Raw genomic sequence first — 20703 nt, 5'->3', positions numbered from 1 at the left:
ACAAAGCGCAGAGGAGCTGAAACACCGCAAAGCAAACAGACACACGGTATTTACATCGGAGATAACCATTTCTAGCAAAAAAAAACCCAACCAAAAGGAAGCTAGGATTACATTCCATCGGAGGCATTGGTGTGTGCAAGGCGCCGTTTCTCTTTCTGATGGGGTAAGTTTATTAATCTAAGGCTGTGTGGTTATTTTTCCATGTAACGGAGAGTGTTGTGGTTTGGTTAAGCCTAGGTCACAACCGGACGTACGATTTTTTGGCCGTGTGATTTTTGGCATTTCCCAAATCGCTACGGTTTTTTTTTTGTTCACGGAGAAAGACGCGCGTTGGCTGTAAGTTTGTCTTGCAACCTGAAAAACACGTAAGCGCCCGTAGAGTTTGTTTGACATGACAAAGAACCTCTGCGGCCGGTCTGCGGCTCGAAAATCAGCACATCACATGCGCACTCTCGTGCGTTTCATGCGCGCCCTCCGTGCGTTTCTTGCGTTTTTTGCATGTAGACCGGCCGTAGGAGCACGATACGGCCGGTTGTGACCGAGGCTTTACATGAAACTAGTGTTGTGTTAGTTGTGTCATCATCGTGCTATCTTTCTTACGGTGTGAGTAATTTTTCAACCACAAAACGTTAAAGTATACTTTAGGACTTATTTTTGTACTTCATAATTGTGTTGGGCATACTTTGCATGGAAGGAAAATTGACATGGTGATCTTTGTTTACATGAAAGTAGCATCGTAGGGGGTAGAGCTTTCCTTAATGTCATGCAAATGAGCACCATTATGTGCCCGCCCTGCACCCGGAGTAGCTAAAATAGAAAACTTTGAGGGCGATTTTCTCCCTTTTCTGTTTTAAGAGGTATGCACTTTCAAAAGGCCACACGTTCTTCAAATATTGTCAGATCTCCACATGGAAGGCATCATTGGAAAACTTAGAAACTGTACTTTCTCAATCTGTCAATAACTCAAAATGCCCCCGGGCCGACATGTGTCCCTGGATTCTGGATTACCATAGGTGTGCTGTATGTATACTTTTGACCCTGTGTTGATTTCAGAAAACCCAAAGAAAATTAAAACTTGTGCACCAAATTCTAGTGTTGTTGTTTTTTTTTTTAAATTAAAGATGCATGCTGTACATTCTGCCACAGAAAAAGAACAGTTCAAAGAAATTACTGAACGCCCAAATATTGCCATGACATTCATATCCAAGAGGACATTCATGTCACTGTATGTAAACTTCTGACCACAACTGTATGTATGTATATATATATATATATATATATATATATATATATGCCAAATATTATGTAAACCATAGTTAGTACAAAGTAAAAGTGTTTAATAGAAGCGACGATGCAACCAAAATGTGCACACCCTTAGAACAAAATTAAAAGGAATTTTCCACATTATAACCTCATCTCATCTCATTATCTCTGGCCGCTTTATCCTGTTCTACAGGGTCGCAGGCAAGCTGGAGCCTATCCCAGCTGACTACGGGTGAAAGGCGGGGTACACCCTGGACAAGTCGCCAGGTCATCACAGGGCTGACACATAGACACAGACAACCATTCGCACTCACATTCACACCTACGCTCAATTTAGAGTCACCAGTTAACCTAACCTGCATGTCTTTGGACTGTGGGGGAAACCGGAGCACCCGGAGGAAACCCACGCGGACACGGGGAGAACATGCAAACTCCACACAGAAAGGCCCTCGCCGGCCACGGGGCTCGAACCCGGACCTTCTTGCTGTGAGGCGACAGCGCTAACCACTACACCACCGTGCCACCCACATTATAACCATTTAAGTTTATTTATTCAGTAACTACAGTGAAACTAATAGGAAAGGTGTGTTGTAGTAGGGGTTCACGAATGTGAACCGAGACATTTAATGGATTAATAGGGGTTTTCTTGAGTTACATTCTTTCTGCTTCTCTTATTTGGTGCTGCATTCACCTCATTCCTTCTCACTTATTTTGTCTGAGCTGAAGACTGGAGTCCATTGTTTGCATTGTTATTCGATCAACGTGTTCAAACATCAAATATGCATGTTCGGAATAAACAGGATATAAATGTTATGGCTGCTTTCACAATCTCGCATTCTCATTCTCTTCTTTACCTTGTTATGAAGACAGTCCAAATGTGCAGAGATATGCACACTTGCGTTCACCGCACGCAAATCTTGTGGCTATCTGACTATCGGGAAACATGGCCTGGAACAACTGGGCTGTATCCTCACACGACTTGAAGGAGTAGTGAGCTTTGATTGCCTTTAGCGCCCAGAATATCTCCGCAGTAAGCGAGTCATTTCTAGTCACAGCACTTGAAAGCGTTCCTCGTCTCAAAGACGAAGTGGCAGTAATGCAGGTAGATGTCGGCGTGGATGTGGGTGTCGTTGTGTGAGGTTGAAAAAAACTGGCGATTGAGTTTGCTTGGCGGGCTGCGACTACAGCTTGGTGCTTAGCGCCTTTGGCATGGCTAGTAAGAGCTGCTTCTCCCATGTTAGCTATGTCGAATATTTTACTGCACAAGACACATTTGGCTCTTCCAGGGTCCTCTACCCTCTCCAACCACGATTTGTATTTTTCGGCATGAAGCCAGACATTATTAAATGTACGTTTCCCTGGCATTGTGTACTTTGTCTCTTGGCATAGTACAAGCCACGTGATCTGATCTAAAGACTGAGGGAAGTTTACATTGCATCTAGGCAACGCACGTCACACGTGATATGAACAGTGGCCGGAGAGGAGGAAAAAGCGGATCAGTAATGATCTCCGCACTGGCCGGTTAATCAAATCAACACGCACAATTTTCTTATTACAAGTTGTTTACAATATGCAATAACCAATTTTAAATCACATTGTCTGTTCACAAAGGAAGGCGGATAAATTCCATAACTTTTCCAGGGTGCTCGTGTTTCCAGGAGTATTCCAGTCCTGGAAAATGACATAAATCACATTCCATAACTTTTCCAGGTTTTCCATGACCGTACGAACCCTGCATAACAATTTGGTACAAGATATTTATTTCTACATTAATTTTACTAATTTTGTGCAAGAGAATGCACATTCACCTGTTCAGGAACAAACTAACGTTAATGGCGCTAAAATGCCTGGAGAGAAGCCCCTAGGATTGTTCGCTTTACTTATGCAGACTTCTCGTGCAGTGGGGAAAAAAAATGCACTGCGATGTGTTCCAGAACTATCGAGGAGACGACGGGGACAACCTCGAACTTCAATCGTCATTTGGTCAGAATCCACCCAGACAAGGAAGTGACACGCTATGTTCATTGCTCTGTTGATAGTGGGCGGGGCTTGCTGACTGATGAACTAGCTAGTGTTAACCCTCTCTCATGTTATTTGCCCTGTTGATAGTGGGCGGGGCTTGCTGAGCGATGAACAAGCTTTTTATCTGTAGCCTGTTAACTAAAATGGGGAAGTCGAGCAGTAACGTTAGTCCAACACAGTAGCAGAGACGCTTTCACATAAAGGCAGCAACAGCCACCGTTCTCGAGTCTTGTTCTCGGACTCGACTCGAAATTTTCTTTAATGACTTGGACTTGAACACTGGGGACTCGAGGCTGGACTCGGACTCGAGGTTCAGTGACTCGACTACAACACTGTACTGTATTTGCGGCATTGCGATAGAATGTTCTTGTTCTTTTTAGTAAATATACTAGTGCATCTCAAACATTTTGAATATCATGAAAAAGTTCAATATTTTCGATCAGTTACTTAACCGACCTGTCGGCATATCAGACTCTCGCTGGCCGTGCTATGAAAATTGTGCGTGCAGACGCTCACTTAAGTTTCCAAACCTGTCATTGCTTAACACGTGAACATTTTCTATCGTGAATACCATCATTAAAAAGCTTATAATTTCTGCTTTCCAAAGAAATTTATCTCGTTAAGATCTGTTCAGTACTTTGGGAGTAACGGCAAGCTGAAGTTGGTACAACAGAGTTCACTCTCTGCTTGCGTGACACTGGGAAACTGCTGGTGCTTTTTGAGTCACAGGAAAGTGGTCAGGCTCTCTCTCTCTCTCTTCTGATCAGTTTCTAACTGGATTACTCGTGAATATCAATCAGATAACTTTTACAGGGATGTTCTCGCGCTCTCACTGTTTCTGATGAAGCATTCAGAGAAGTTTTCCCTCAGCTAGTTTTGATGTTCTGATTCACGGGAGGCTTTGGCATGATTTGTCATAGCTTTACCTACTTATTTTTTTTCAAATCAAACTGTAAATAAATATATTTTAGAATATAGCTGTAGTTGTTTTGATGAAAAATCTTGAGATCTTAGTGGTTGGAATGAGATTTTAAAAAGCCGGAAGTCAGAAACGCGAGTTTCAATTTCAATTCAATTAATTAGAATTGTTTACTGGATGTGGATCACACGGTTTTCTGAGGTTCGTCTTGAAAGCTGTGAATATTAATAGAAATAATCATTTATATTCTTTCATATAAACATTAGTAGACCCTACTTTTGAGAAATACAAAGGTCTACAGAGCACAAAGAGGGGATTAGAAATAATCCTTTATTACTTTTTTGTTTGGATAGAGAAACGGTAGATGTGAACGACATTCAGTGCTTATTTATGCACATTTTATAATGAACATTGATTTCTCCTGCTTTGTGATGTATAAACGAGAGTTAAAATCAGCTTTATATTACACAAATAAAGCCAATTGGTGAAACTCTGAAGAAGAGAGTGTACCGATTTAATGTTTTTACCCAATTAGCAGAATCAATACTAATTAAATACTAATTTGCATAATTTGTTTTTACTCATTTTTAAACCTTGGTATTCCGTGTACAACCATCTATGTGCCTGCCAATTTCCATGTAAGTATCTTGAAAAACAGAAAAGTTATTCAGAAAAAAACATTTCATCTCATTCATTAATGAGGCCCATTTTGGACCATGTTATCCCCATACATACAATTAGGTCAATTTTCTAAAAATTAAGCCATTTTTTCAATCTTTGATTTGTAATATCTCAAGATCAGATAAACATATTTTAATTCCGTAAAAAGTATGTTGTTCTGCATTTAATTCTGAATCCAATGAGATCAATTTCTTTTTTTTTTTTTTTTTTTAAAGATATTTTTTTGGGCTTTTTGCACCTCCATTGGATAGGACAGTGTAGAGACAGGAAATGAGCGGGAGAGAGAGAGACGGGAAGGGATCGGGAAATGACCTCGGGCCGGAACCGAACCCGGGTCGCCCGCATTCATGGCATGGCGCCTTAACCACCTGAGCCATGACGCCCCCCATGAGATCAGTTTCAAGCAATTTGGATTGAATTTTCACCTGTGAGTTCCTCCATTTACTTCGTTGGCGTGGATGACACAAGCTTGTTTTATCATTGACTAGCTTGGCGAACTCCAATTGAGATTGTGTTAACTTCTTTGCTTCATTGAAAGTAAGGCTGAGAATTATTGTACATTTTATCCACAGATCACGGTAGTATTTTCTAGTTAGTTTAGCAAATAACTTCCTCGTGTAGGTGGTGTTTTCTGCTCTACATACATGACCGATATATTTGAGATGGTGTGCATATATGAAGTTTTGTAAGGGGCTGGTTTTGACAATACTTTCTAGGTCTTTGTTAGAATACTCAAACTTGCATTCCCCTTCCTCTGAGTTGCGTCTTCTCCAACCCCCTTTAACCAGATTTCTTAAGCATTGGAACCAGCACACTTCCATTTTACATATTTCAATTTCTTTTGGGAGCCAAAGATTGCACTCCATAGGTTAGCAGAGATCTCACACACACTTCCAACATTTTCCTTCTTGTAGTCATGTTGATACTGCCATTAGTTAGCATAGAAAGCAACTCGCTAAATTTAGCTGTTGTATTTGCTATTTGTAGATCTACAGATAACGCTTTAGTGTAACTTGAGATCAGCTTGCCCAAGTAAATAAATTCAGTCACATTCTCAGTTGTGTTTCATCAACACAAAAGAGTTCCTTTTTTTTGCGAGTTCCTCACTGTTGAAGACTTGGGTCTTAGTCTTATTGAATGATACTAAAAATTTAAGAAAGTGAAAATTGAATATGTTCTAGACTCATTGCATGTAAACAAATATTTTGAGCATTTTTTTTTCATTTTAATTTTGATAGTTATGGCCTACAGTGCAAAAATGAAAAAAAAAAAATCTCAAAATATTAGAATATTTCATTTCAAGTTTGAGTAAAACAGTATAAATACTGTGCATCTCTCAGTCCAGTTCAGTACACGCAATTACAGTCATGGGGAAGACTGCTGACTTGACAGTTGTCCAGAAGACAATCAATCAATCAATCAATCAATCAATCAATCAATCAATCAATCAATCAATCATCGAAACCTTCCACAAGGAGGGTAAGCCACAGAAGATCACTGCTGAAAAGGCTGGCTGGAAAAGGTGCACAAGCAACAGAGATGAGCACAGCCTTGAGAGGATTGTCAAGAAAAGTCGATTCAAGAACTTGGGAGAGCTTCACGAGTGGACTGAGGCTGGTGTCAGTGCATCAAGAGCCACAACGCACAGACGTCTTCAGGAAAGGGGCTACAATGGTCACATTCCTAATATCAAGCCACTACTGGACCGGAGACACTGTCAGAAGCGTCTTACCTGGGCTCAGGAGAGAAATAACTGGACTGTTGCTCAGTGGTCCAAAGTCCTCTTTTCAGATGAAAGTAAATTTTGCATTTCATTTGGAAATCAAGGCCCTAGAGTCTGGAGGAAGAGTGGAGAGGCACAGAATCCAAGGTGTTTGAAGTCCAGTGTGAAGTTTCCTCAGTCTGTGATGATTTGGGGTGCCATGTCATCTGCTGGTGTTGGTCCACTGTGTTTTATCAAGTCGAAAATCAATGCAGCCGTCTACCAGGAGATTTTAGAGCACTTCATGCTTCCATCAGCTGACAAGCTTTATGGAGATGCTGATTTCCTTTTCCAGCAGGACTTAGCACCTGCCCACAGTGCCAAAACTACTAGGAAATAGTTTGCTGACCATGATATTACTGTGCTTGATTGGCCAGCCAACTCGCCTGACCTGAACCCCATAGAGAATCTACAGGGTATTGTCAAGAGGAAGATGAGAAACACCCGACCCAAAAATACAGACGAGCTGAAGGCCACTATCAAAGCAACCTGGGCTTCAATAACACCTCAACAGTGCCACAGACTGATCGCCTCCATGTCACGCCGCACTGATGCAGTAATCCATGGTAAAGGAGCTCCGACCAAGTATTAAGTGTACAAATAAACATACTTTTCAGAAGTAGGACATTTCTGGATTGTAAATCCTTTTTTGATTGATCTTAGGAAATATTCTAATATCCAGAGATACAGGATTTCTGATTTTTATGAGCTATAAGCCATAATCATTAAAACTTAAACAAAAAAGGCTTGAAACATTTCACTTTACATGTAATGAATACAGAGTATATGAAAGTTTACCTTTTTGAACTAAAGATATTCTGATTGTTTGAGATGCACTAGTACATGGCAACTGTTGCTCAATGAATTTCATCCTAGACTGGTAAATACATTTAGTGAAATATTAGAAGTGAAGATGATTCACTGTTAAAGCCATTTTAAATCCAAACCACAACCACCAAATTAGAACCACAGATATATAATACGAACACAAGTGAAGAATAATTGGACACCTACTTTGTGGACACAAACATAATTTAATTGGTGTGTCTGCTCCTGAAATCTCATTTACTCTTCACTTCAAATTTCTTACAAATTTCGAGGTTTGTGTGCTATTTACGTCACGCTGCCCCAGAGCTGCTTCACCCAAATGTAACTAAATATATCAAGACGAAGCATGAGAGCAAACATCATGCATCATGTAAAAAACAAAAATCAATAAAATGTAATAAACACTATGGTCTAGACTCTAGAGGCTCATATATGTGAGAATGAATATGATAAAAGATGACAGAAAACACATTTGTCACAAGTTCTTTCAGCAAGCCAGGTATTTATACCACCGAAAGCACCAACATGGACTTTGGAAGACCTACAGCTGAATTGTATGGAAGAGGACGGGTTCCTGCTGCTTCTGGCTCAAACATCTACATTTCTCTGAAGCTGCTTTGTAACACTATCGAAACAAATACAATTCTAATAGGCTTGAATCTTGAGTCTTATTTTATGCATGCAGATTGGTCATGAAAACGTGGTCAGAATACCAACCATTCTCACCTCTCAGTCTCATCTTATGGCGTATTCACACCTACGTTGTTTGGTCCGGACCAAACGACCAAACGAACCAAATTTCCCTTGGTCCGGACCTTTTGGGTTGGTCTGAATACAAACCACCGAACTCTGGTCCGGACCAAACAAGCGGACCGAGACCGAGCTGCAAGGTCGGACTCGGTCCGGACCAAAGGAACCCTGGTGCGGATCTTTTGGAGGTGTGAAAGCAGACCGGACCTAATCCGACAGTTTTGCTTTTTTGTACCTCGGGAGCTTCCGTCGTTTGTCGAGCATTATGGGAAACAGAGTCTTGACACTCCACCGCAAAGTGCAAACACTGTTTCGGTTGTCAAGGGAACCTTACAACAGTCGTTCAGTCATTCAGACCAGTGGTAGGCTAGACTACAGAGTACAAAAAATGAGTAGGGGGCAAACGTGGGCCGAGGAAGAAACGCGTACCCTTGTGGATATATGGGCAGATGTCCACATATCTGAGCTTTTGGAGAGAACACACAAAAATGCCGACGTGTTTGCTGTATTCAGTGAGAAAATGAAGGAGAAGGGGTTCACGCGCTCCCCAGAACAATGTCGGCTAAAAGTGAAGAAACTCCGTCAGACCTACATTAAAATCAGGGACATTCTTTCAAAAAGTGGCGGTACTAGCGACGCAAAAAAGAAATTCATCTATTGCGTGAAGAGCCAGAACTGTCACAACATGATGTGCGCTCATCGGCGCTATCCTCCGTAGCCGCCTTGCCCTTTGAAGTCGTCGTTGATAAATTACTTGTACAACAGCATAGTAATCGCACAATTGTGAAAACAGTAAAAACTGGAAAAAACATATAGCTTTGATGACATTAAAAAGAATAACAGCACGGAAAGCCTCCATGACTACTTTTGAACTTAACGCTTTGTGCGCGTGTCGTCTCTGACCAATAGCTGAACGACCTCAGGGCGCGTGGCTTTGTTGACAGATTTTGGTCTGCTTACTAAAATGTACAGTGTGAAAGCGAACCGCACCAAAATGAAAAAATAAAAAAACATTTGGTTCGGACCAAAGCAAGTGAACTATCGAACTATCCTGGTCTGAATACACCCTTAGACTCACTCTTGGGTGAAAGGATCTAGATTGATAAATGCGTTCAGTTATGAGTTAAAAAAAAAAATTATTAACCCCCATGTTCCCCCCTAACCAGAAAGAAAGGAAATATACCCGACAATTAAAACAAGCACAATTTCGGCTATTGTGCAACAAGACAACAATCCAAAACATAGAGCAAAGTCAACAGAAAAGAAACTTTGCTATGAGTTTGCCTCCTGGTCTCTGGATATGGTCTGACAGACAAATGGAGAGAACGTACTGCATATGTGAGGAAGTGCATGTGGGGTGATGAGGTACAAGTGTAGACCTAGAGGTTATTTTTTCCACCATTAATATTACCAGGGCGGCACGATGGTGTAGTGGTTAGCGCTGTCGCCTCACAGCAAGAAGGTCCGGGTTCGAGCCCCGGGGCCGGCGAGGGCCTTTCTGTGCGGAGTTTGCATGTTCTCCCCGTGTCCGCGTGGGTTTCCTCCGGGTGCTCCGGTTTCCCCCACAGCCCAAAGACATGCAAGTTAGGTTAACTGGTGACTCTAAATTGACCATAGGTGTGAATGTGAGTGTGAATGGTTGTCTGTGTCTATGTGTCAGCCCTGTGATGACCTGGCGACTTGTCCAGGGTGTACCCCGCCTTTCACCCGTAGTCAGCTGGGATAGGCTCCAGCTTGCCTGCGACCCTGTAGAACAGGATAAAGCGGCTACAGATAATGAGATGAGGTTAATATTACCAGAATGTCAAGGACGTAGGAGCTCATCTGGCCTGCCATCAAAACAACCATGATGACCAAAACATCAAACAGAACTGAAATGTGACAATGTGAGAGAGGACCAACCTCCACGACAAACTGTTTACGATAGGAAAATCAACAAAAGGAATACATTTTGTTCCCCGAGGGAAGATCTACCCAAAACATCGATCAGAACTGGAATCGGATGAGAATTGAGAGAGGAGATACAATTCTAGTGAAAGGCCTGGAAAATTTGTTAATTTGGCCTAATTACTAACGCATTAGCAAAAAATGTGACAAAACAATGGCCACATTTTGTGCGGCGCGATGAGTTCTTTCAAATAAAACAATCGGAACGGAAATCCGTGGAGAACTGATGGAGGAGATACGATTTAACTGAATTGTGGATGACGGACACCACGCTATGGCAATAACTCATCTGCTTTTTTATGGCCAGATGAGCTAATAATGTATGCTGTTGAACCAGTTTACCATGCTACTTAGAGGCGGCGGCAGGAAGTTTTGGATGGGGGAGGGGGGGTGACATGTCCGGGGACATACCCACCCGGGAAATTTAGGAATTTTTAACCCTCTAAAACGCTATTTCCTGCGTTTTGAGAGGCAAATATTGGTGGAGAAAGCTAAGTTTAATGTCTCTATTCGAGTACATTTCGTCCATGTATTTTTTTCTATATGAAACAGAACCAATGATACTATAACGTAATTACGTCTATTTAGTATCGTTGAGAGGCTAACACCCTCTTACCATGGGTTTGGTACTTTCTACTGTGTTTACATGTGAGTAAATACACATACAATGTTCAAACGTACCTTGCTTAACTGAAGGAACCAAAGTAGCACATTCTCTTGCCATTGAAAGACGAGAAAGCAGCAGCAATAGGGGTCAAGTACAGTGGCCGACAAGGGTCAAACGGATGGCAACGGCCCAATACGTCTCAGTTCGAGAAAACAGCTTCAAGTACAGAAACGATGCAAAATCACAAACTCAAACACAAGTCTAAATGAGGTCTAAATGAAAAAAACTCGTTTAGACTTGTGTTTGAGTTTGTGATTTTGCATCGTTTCTGTCAGGGCTTTGAACCGGTTCAAGGAACGAAAACGAAAACCGGGAACTTTTTCTATTTCACATGGAACAGAAACGAAACCAGAAACTTTATTATTTTTTATGTTCCGGAACAGAAACGCTTATTAAAAATAATGGTAACCGGTTAATACCGGTTTTTATTTCGTTCCTCAAAGTTTCCGTAGCCTACAAATAAAAAAGTAATTCTTCTCCTGCGCAAGTTTCTATGACCCGCTGGGGTTCACTTCCTGTGTGACGTTTGCTGACTGAATGGAGAGAGCGGGAAGGTGGACTACTATCACTTCTCCATTACTGAGTGTCTGAGCAAAGAAGAGCCTGAACGATGCAACCTCCCTATTGGTTGTTTGTAAAAATGTATCAGTTGTTTGCGCGATGTTGCACCCGGGTCCAGATTAGGGCAGAACCGGCCCTGGCTACATTTCAGGTGTAGTTTGTTTTATGAATGTATGTACTTGCATAGATGTGTACTTGGTCTTCCAATATGGCGCCTAACAAAATCTCGCGGCGCGGTGACGTCATGCGGTAGCCCTCTATAGGGCCTGACTAGCCTTTGGTAACACACTAAACGAATTCTCTTTCATTTTTGGCACTTTTTCTGTTTGTGTAGATGGGAAGACATACTGAGAATCCAAATCGCCAACATTTGAAATAATAATTGTTTTGAATTATTTCTTGTCTTATTTAATGAAGGTTGTAATAGAATTAGCCTACATTTGGCTTAAGCTGGATGAGACAGAGACATAATTTTATAGCCATTTGTTAAACAGCTGACAGGGAACGTAATTAACCGTTCCGGGAACGAAATTTTTTTGTTCTAACCGGTTCGGGAACGTCTATTTAATGGTGGAACCCAAAACCGGAAACGTTAAAATTCCGTTTCTGTTCGGAACGAACCAATAGGAAAAAAATTCTGGTTCAAAGCCCTGGTTTCTGTACTTGAAGCTGTTTTCTCGAACTGAGACCTATTGGGCCGTTGCCGTCCATTTGACCCTTGTCGGCTACCGTAGTCAAGTCCATGGTGTCCACGATATCTTTATGTACATGTAGTAGTGTACAGCTGTTAAGTCGTTGTTCGCTCATCGAAGACCGAAGGCATGTCAACACCCTTTTCAAGGTGGAGAAAGCTCCATGGCGCCGGATGAAAGGACGCAGAGGGATTTAATAAAGGAAAACAAAGGCATGCAGAAGGCTGTTTATTTACACTACTCTCATTTTCTTCCTTGTAAATAGTCAAAGGACTCCCATCGTAACTTGTAGGGGTGCAGCTCCCCCAACATAATTTTAGGGTGGGCGGTTGCCCCCCGCCACCGCTGCCACTGTACAGTAAAGGAACATCTGTGACATGTAAATATTACTTAAATTTAATACCAACTAAGCAGAAACCATGCTAAATTGTTTACAGAACGTTGGTTAATATTTCTAGCAACTTTTATTAATTTTCGTATTTTCCGGGAAGCTGAACGCAACATACAGCCTGTACCACTGATTGTAGAAAACATACACAGCGTGCAGTCTCTAAACCGTGATCCATCCTGATGCCCTATTTCTGGCTGGAGTCTTATCATATCGCTCCTGTGGAGGACGGCCCCATATGGACAGTCGAAAGACGCACTTGGATGATGATTCTGGACACTTAGTTTTGCTACAAAGACTGTAGACTACAACTGCCATGATAACTTTAGGACTGCAGTTGTCATGAACAGTTTTGTACTCAAGTCTCCATCAATGAACAGTTGATAATGTCAACAAAACAGACTTCATGTTAAAATTAGTGCTGTCAAGCGATTAAAATATTTAATCGCGATTAATGTCGCGACTGTCATAGTTAACTCGCGATTAATCGCAATTTAATCGCACATTTTTGTCACATGAAAAAACATTGTAATTCTCTTAGCAGCATAAAAAAGTGAATGGGCTTGCTTTGTACCAATGTTTTTTTTTTATTGCATAGCATAACACGTCTGGTCACAGCCACTGCAAAGTCGGGCTGGAGCCGCCGATGGGAAAACGAAACCTAAGCCGAGCACCGTGGCTCTTCGTCCCGAGGCACGGGGCCAGCGCGCCCTGCCCGCGCTGGTTCTTTGGGGGGAAGGAGGGCAGAGGACTCTGGCTGTGCGGGGCGTGGCATTACAGTCTAGCTGCTATCGTTTTTCTAAGCAAAGTCTATGTTCCAAGTTCCTGGCAGTTTCAAAAGCTTATGAAAAACCTACATCATGTCACAGAGCGTTAATCTCGCGATAAAAAAATTATCGCCGTTAAAATTGAGTCAAGTTAACGCGATAATAACGCGACATTTTTGACAGCACTAGTTAAAATTATAATGAATTTCCTGGTTGCACGGTTGTACTTCGCGGCTATATAGGACACTGTTATAGGAGCGAGTTTTTTATAATCACGCTATCTGTTACCACCCAGATGAGGATGGGTTCCCTTTTGAGTCTGGTTCCTCTCAAGGTTTCTTCCTCACGTCGTCTGAGAGAGTTTTTCCTTGTCACCGTTACCTCAGGCATGCTCATCAGGGATAAATACATTTATTAGGGGTAAAATTAGCTCATGTTTAAAGTCTTTCTTTTTTCTGTAAAGCTGCTTTGCGACAAAGTCTGTTGTTAAAAGAGCAATACAAATAAACTGACTTGACGTAAAACGTGAAGTCACCGCAGGTCTAGCGCCCCTGCTGGCTGGCTGCAGTACAATTTTTTAGCACCGCCCATCACCATGTGTTTCAGTGACAAAATAGCCAATTTTCCATGTCACTTTTCTCATCCATCTACGATATCCAAGTTAGTTTTTCACTCTGCTGATACCTGCACAAGTTGTTTGTGAAATTAGTTTTTAAATGTTATTCTACTATAAAGTAAGAACAAGTGGATACACTTCAGGGTTTCCCATACATAGACCATCGTGTGGCGCAGCGCCACACAATGGATTCCTATCGCCACACAATCAGACTCGCGATTTTGGAAAAAAAAAAATTCCGTTGCGTATCGTTCCGTTCATTCATAGTGCTCTTTCTTCTCGTTCACGCACGCATGCACACACCCACACACAGAGACAGAGAGAGAGAGAGAGACAGAGAGGCGTGTACACAGGCCTGCCGTTGCGCATATACCCGGACTGCAAGTAGGCCTGTTAGGCTAATTAAAAATAACGCAGCCTTCCTGTCTGTGAAGATTCTCAGTTATCCAGGTATATAGTAATCTGTGGTTGATAGAAGAGAGCAACTGGACTTGCTTGAAGATCCTTGAAAACGTTTCACCTCTCATCCGAAAGGCTTCCTCAGTTCTGTCTGACTAATAGGGAGTATCAGGTATTTATCCTCTCATGGATCATCTTAGGCCCTGTTTACATTATTTCGAATCAGTGGATCATCAGATTAACGCTTTTAAAACGATTCGCGTACACACACAAATAGCAGGAAGTGAAGTCCGCGCCGTTTTTCAGCAGTCGCGTCACATGACCAACGTGGCATGACCAACGTGGCATGACCAACGCCAGCGAATCAGGAAGGTGGATGTCACAGTGACGTTGTCCAATGACGACGTCAGCTAGAGCTTAGCACTGCGTATCCTCGTTCCTCAATGTTTACACAGCACCGGATCAGATACGTACTGGGTTGAATACGTGGGCCCTGGCGGATTCAAATTGTTCCGCCTGTGGAGTCGTTTCCCGGCGTTTTAATGTGCACGGACAGTGCATCCGCAATGAAAACGATATGGATATGGTCTAATGTAAACACCACCATAGAATCCGAATCAGAATGCTGATGGCTGCATTGTAGGTGGCTGATAAAAGATGTCTTCTACACCCACCTCTGTTCAATGATGGTCGTTCCAGGTTGACAAAAATGAACGATCCTTTCTGGCTAAGATGTCTGCCAGTTTTCTGGAAGTCCTCTCATACTCCCGCAAAGTGCAGTTTCTACGCACTTTGGGATGAGATCCCTTCGACTGGTGCGGGAGTATGAGAGGACTTCCAGAAAACTGGCAGACATCTTAGCCAGAGACGATCGTTCATTTTTGTCAACCTGGAACGACCATCACTGAACAGAGGTGGGTGTCTATGACATCTTTTATCAGCCACCTACAATGCAGCCATCAGCATTCTGATTCGGATTCTATGATGATCCATGAGAGGATAAATACCTGATACTCCCTATTAGTCAGACAGAACTGAGGAAGCCTTTCAGATGAGAGGTGAAACGTTTTCAAGGATCTTCAAGCAAGTCCAGTTGCTCTCTTCTACCAACCACAGATAACGCAGCCTTCCCGATTCGCCTTCCGACCCCTTATTTTAAAAGGTCGCCTACGTCGTGCTCGTGATGAGCTTTATCATAGCCTTCTTGGCTTACATGAAACGGACATCCCTGAGTCAGGCTGTAAACCAATTCTGATGCAGACAGTAGCGGCTTGATGCGAGGAACCGGCCTTATTGCATTATCCCGTTTATCCCGCTTCAGCATTCATGCAAGTTATTAATAATGGCTTGACATTGCTGCTGTAAGACAGGCAGCTACTGCTGAAACAACAGGTGAGGTGGAAACAGATAGACTTATAGCTAATTAAAAAAAAAAAGTGGGGAAAGTAAATTTGATTCTATGTTTCTGACAGAGGAGGTGAGGAGGAAAACTGGACATAGGGAGACTGGATTCAATCCAGAATGGTTAACTATGCCCCAGTTTAAACCATGGTTATACTGTACCACACTCAGCATGGTAATCAACATATTGATTGATTTATTTTTATTTACTTATTTTGTATTATACATAATTGTGGATGTTTAATTTAGCAAATTAGATGAATGGTCTTTTATATTGTTTAAGGGATGTTCTGCAGACTTTGTAGGCAGCACAAGCCTGCACCCAAGAAAGGTGCAAATCAGAGGGCATCTGTTGAGGTGGCTGCAGTCATTTACCGCAAAGACTACTTAGAAAGACACCTGAAAACAGAGCACCACCAGGAGAGCATCAGATGTCAGACATCACTTTCCTCTGGTACTTTACAAAAGGGAAAATGAATAACACATAATTTCATGTTCCAAGGGGAACACCTGGCAGCCTGCTTACGAATCTCCATAAATGGTCCCGAACCCAATGACTTCCCTTACGATAGGGCACTTGAGTTTGTTTGTTTTTTTTCAGGAAGCCACACAGAATTAAATGTTCTGATAGGGCATGCAGGCTTTGCACCAATTAGGGTAATGCTTTTTCATTATTGTTAGTTGCCTTGGTGTTGCCTTAAGTGGTTTCTTACAACCCCGATTCCAAAAAAGTTGGGACAAAGTACAAATTGTAAATAAAAATGGAATGCAATGATTTACAAATCTCAAAAACTGATATTGTATTCACAATAGAACATAGACAACATATCAAATGTCAAAAGTGAGACATTTTGAAATTTCATGCCAGCAACACATCTCAAAAAAGTTGGGACGGGGCAATAAGAGGCTGGAAAAGTTAAAGGTACAAAAAAGGAACAGCTGGAGGACCAAATTGCAACTCATTAGGTCAATTGGCAATAGGTCATTAACATGACTGGGTATAAAAAGAGCATCTTGGAGTGGCAGCGGCTCTCGGAAGTAAAGATGGGAAGAGGATCACCAATCCCCCTAATTCTGCGCCAACAAATAGTGGAGCAATATCAGAAAGGAGTTTGACAGTGTAAAATTGCAAAGAGTTTGAACATATCATCATCTACAGTGCATAATATCATCAAAAGATTCAGAGAATCTGGAAGAATCTCTGTGCGTAAGGGTCAAGGCCGGAAAACCATACTGGGTGCCCGTGATCTTCGGGCCCTTAGATGGCACTGCATCACATACAGGCATGCTTCTGTATTGGAAATCACAAAATGGGCTCAGGAATATTTCCAGAGAACATTATCTGTGAACACAATTCACCGTGCCATCCACCGTTGCCAGCTAAAACTCTATAGTTCAAAGAAGAAGCCGTATCTAAACATGATCCAGAAGCGCAGACGTCTTCTCTGGGCCAAGTTCGATATTGAATATTGAGTTCAATATTTAAAATAAAAACCTCCAGCTTGTTTTTTGCAATTTATTCCTTGAATGTCAACTAAAGAATGATTGAAAGATTGCCACCAAAAAGGCAAAAAACTAAGGTCAAAACTAAACGTTAACTTCAATTTTGGTGAGTAATTTTCATAAATTTAAAAGACAGGTTTTCCACCAACATCAAGCCCAGCAAACTAATGGCCTGCCCTGTAATATAAAGTTGGGTCAAGGAATGAAACCAGGCAGGGTTCTGGTAAAAATTGTTTTAGCTGTCTTCTCTTAAAGAACTTAAAAGAATTTAGATTGAACTGAATAATCTCAAATGCTTCTTGTAGCTTTAAAATAGTCCCAGCAGGTGACTCTGAAGAAAAATACTGTGTGTTTGAACACCGCCCACTGGAAACACTTTGCATACACCCCAATGACCGACTGCCACGACACCACAGCGCACGATTCCCTCATCGGCACAGTGGAGCACCACAAATTGCTACCTGGTCTGTGGGAAACACTGCACTTGACTGACAGCCTTCCCGGAAAAGACCCGCTAACTTCACGACACAATTTACCATCATATATCTACTTATTTAAATTTTTCTGGACACATGCACAAATACAAACTGTTAGCTATTTCTATTAAAAATATAAAGGTTAGTGTGACCAGAGAAAAGATTAGTATAATCGCTAGGGTGCATCAGTTGCCCTCACTTTCATAAAATCTGATGCATTTTTGTTTGGGTGTTCCTTTTCACCAATAAAGACATCCTGTAAAATTTTTGACCATATTCAAAAGTCTAATGGTGGCACCATGAGGTTCATTTTTGGCCAAAAACGCTTATTTTATGTTTTTGCGTAAGGTTTGAATCACAATGTTGGACTCCATTTATTGATTTCTTGTGAGCCAGAGATCATGTTAAGAACCTTTGCAAGGGATTGAGAAGCATTAATGTGATTCATAATACATGTGTATTGTTTAAAAGTAGTTGAACAATGATTCAATGAACAGCTGAAACTCAAACTGTGCTTGATAATATATTTAGAATATGAACTAAAAATGTGTATCTAAGATATTTGGTATACTCTATAAGGTGCCATAATATTTCATGAAAAGTGATTAAAATTTTGTCATAAAAGTCATAAAATAGCAGCTTTTTTCATAACTTTGAGCTCCTGGTGCCACCATTAAACTTTTGAATTTTGTCAAAATATTTCACCCAGTGTGTTTTCTTACCAAAAGGAACATAAAAACAAAAATGCATCATGATCGGAGGAACTTTTTAGCCTGGCAAGCCAAACTAAATGTGAATATTTAGTCTGGTCTCGGTCGTAGACATTTCCGAAGGGTGTGGGTAGGAACAACCCGCTGTCTTTCAAACTGTCTCTGTGCGTATAGGCCAACGCTCTGACCAATCAGCGCAACTGTGACGTAGTCAGAGCGACAGAAAGCAGTGGGGGAGGCCTTGAAATGAATAATTTTTCAAAATGCGTATTAATTAATAAACAGGTTCTAGATATTAATAAGTTTGGAGAAAATGACCACAAGTTTGGAGTCTGTACCACATACTTAACATGCACTCTTTTTTTTTTTTTTTTCAAGGGTTTGCTTAAACTGTTTTTGAGAGTTTTTATTTAGTGGTGTTTGGTGAAATAATTTCCCTTAAATTTAAAATAACGGGAAAATAAGAAACAATCAAAAAGTAATGTTTCAAAGCTGTTTATTAATTCTTCGTACTGCACAAACTAGCCCCATCCTTTTGGCTACGAGCGGAGCCAGCTGGTAGATCAGACTTTTGCCATAGCCGGTCGGCAAAACAGCGAAAACGTCCTTCTTGAAAAGGAATGAGCGGAGAGCCTCTTCCTGCTCACGTTTCAACGAAAACTCCAAGTCTAATTCTTCTAAAACTGATTCCAAAGCGGAGTCAAACGCGCGCTGTTCACTAGCCGTAGCCATCTTTCCTGCTGTGCTTTCTCCAGCGTCGCGCAGCTTTGTCATCACTCCTGCAAAAGCCCGCCCAAAGAATCCAAACAAAAACCTTGCGTTGTGATTGGCAGGCGTGATTTGATGCCCGGGGTGTTTTTGTTTATATGGTGCGAGGCTAGACCCACTCGCAGGCAAAAATATTTTTGGCCGCTAGGCGGGTGGGTCTAGTTTACTAGGCTAGGAACTTTTCATTTTTAGGGGGCAACTGATGCACCCTAATAATCGCACTAGCTACCTAGACGTATAGCTTCTGTCCAGCCAGCCAGCTATCAAAATTTGCATAAAAATCATGTTCGTCAGTGAACACATTTTATAAGGGGTTAGCTAGTTTACAGTGCACTTAGAATAGCCATGCACTCCAAATAATGAGTTTTTAACTCACCCTGGTGAGCTCACTGCTCACCAGGATAACATTCCATGTTAGTCACATCCATTTATCAGTGCATTCCCAGTTCATGAGATGTACAGTCCTGTGCAAAAGTCTTAGGTACATGTAAAGAAATGCTGTAGACCAAAAACGGCTTAAAATAATGAAATGAAATGTTTCAACATTTAAAAAAAAAAAAAACAGTAAGCAGTAAGCCATAATAAATGAAACAAAGTCAATATTTGGTGTGAGACGACCCTTGGTTTAAAAAAAAAAAAGGAATAATATAATAATAATAATAGTAGTAGTAGTCTCAGGTCCAATGAGTGCAGTTTTATGCGGAAATGAGCTGTAGGTTTTACTGAGTATCTTACAGAACCAGCCACAGTTATTCTCGTCACTTTGTCACACTCGCTTCTTCATTTTGTACCAAAACCCAGTAGCCTTCATTACGTTTTCTTTTCTTAAAAAAAAAAATAGGGTGCCGAAGACTTTTGCACAGTACTGTATGCCCTTCCTAGGAGAAGTGGGCGGGTCTCATAAAGGAGTGACTTCACTTTTCACTCTACTGCGCAAACTCGAAAAGGGGAAATCTTTACTGCGTAGACACTGGCCGCAAATTTGACATCATGGCAGCGGTATTTTGGCTTCGCTTTTATAGAACGGGAGTGAACAGAGCCACACCGTCCATGTTTTCTACAGTCAATGATCTGTACATGTCCAGACTTTTCACGACAGATAGGAACAAGAAAAATAAATAAATAAATATTCTGCCTCGACCAGAGCCCTTGAAATACTGAGCTGAAGTGCACACTCACTGTCAGACTGTATAAATCCAGTTTTTGGAAGCCTAAGTAGTGAGCAACGGCAAAAGAGGCATTTAAGCTACTTAGCATTAATTACGTTAATCTCTTAAATGGCTCCCAATAAGCCTAGATCGATCAGACGCCGTGAGTGGCTTATGTAAGTAAGTAAATAAATAAATACAGTACCAGTCAAAAGTTTGAACACACCTACTCATTCATAGTAACGAGTATGGCCAAACTTTTGACTGGTACTGTACGTACATACATAAATATCCATAGATAATGACAAACATTGATGTTAGGCGTGGGCCATACGGTAACTCACTTGCAGGATTTGTGGGAGCAGGGCTTGAAGATGGCCGATATAGAGTGTGCATAGCAGATGGGACACAGGTCGTCTTCACTGGTGGGCTGTG

The 20703-nt window shown here is 41.5% G+C and overlaps 1 protein-coding gene across 5 annotated transcripts in view; it reads right to left on the bottom strand.

Annotated features, from left to right (window-relative positions):
* LOC132874309 (E3 ubiquitin-protein ligase RNF123) overlaps positions 1 to 20703 on the bottom strand; it is a 448585-nt gene that overhangs the window by 9297 nt on the left and 418585 nt on the right. For all 5 annotated transcript variants that reach the window (XM_060910383.1, XM_060910388.1, XM_060910384.1 and 2 more), the window contains one exon: positions 20613 to 20698. In XM_060910383.1, coding sequence (XP_060766366.1) covers positions 20613 to 20698 — 86 coding nt within the window. The remainder of the gene's footprint in view (positions 1 to 20612; positions 20699 to 20703) is intronic.

Source organism: Neoarius graeffei, chromosome 26, assembly GCF_027579695.1.
Source record: "Neoarius graeffei isolate fNeoGra1 chromosome 26, fNeoGra1.pri, whole genome shotgun sequence".
NCBI lineage: Eukaryota > Metazoa > Chordata > Actinopteri > Siluriformes > Ariidae > Neoarius > Neoarius graeffei.
The sequence above is the reverse complement of the archived record's forward strand: the minus strand, read 5'-3'. Positions and strand labels throughout refer to the sequence as shown.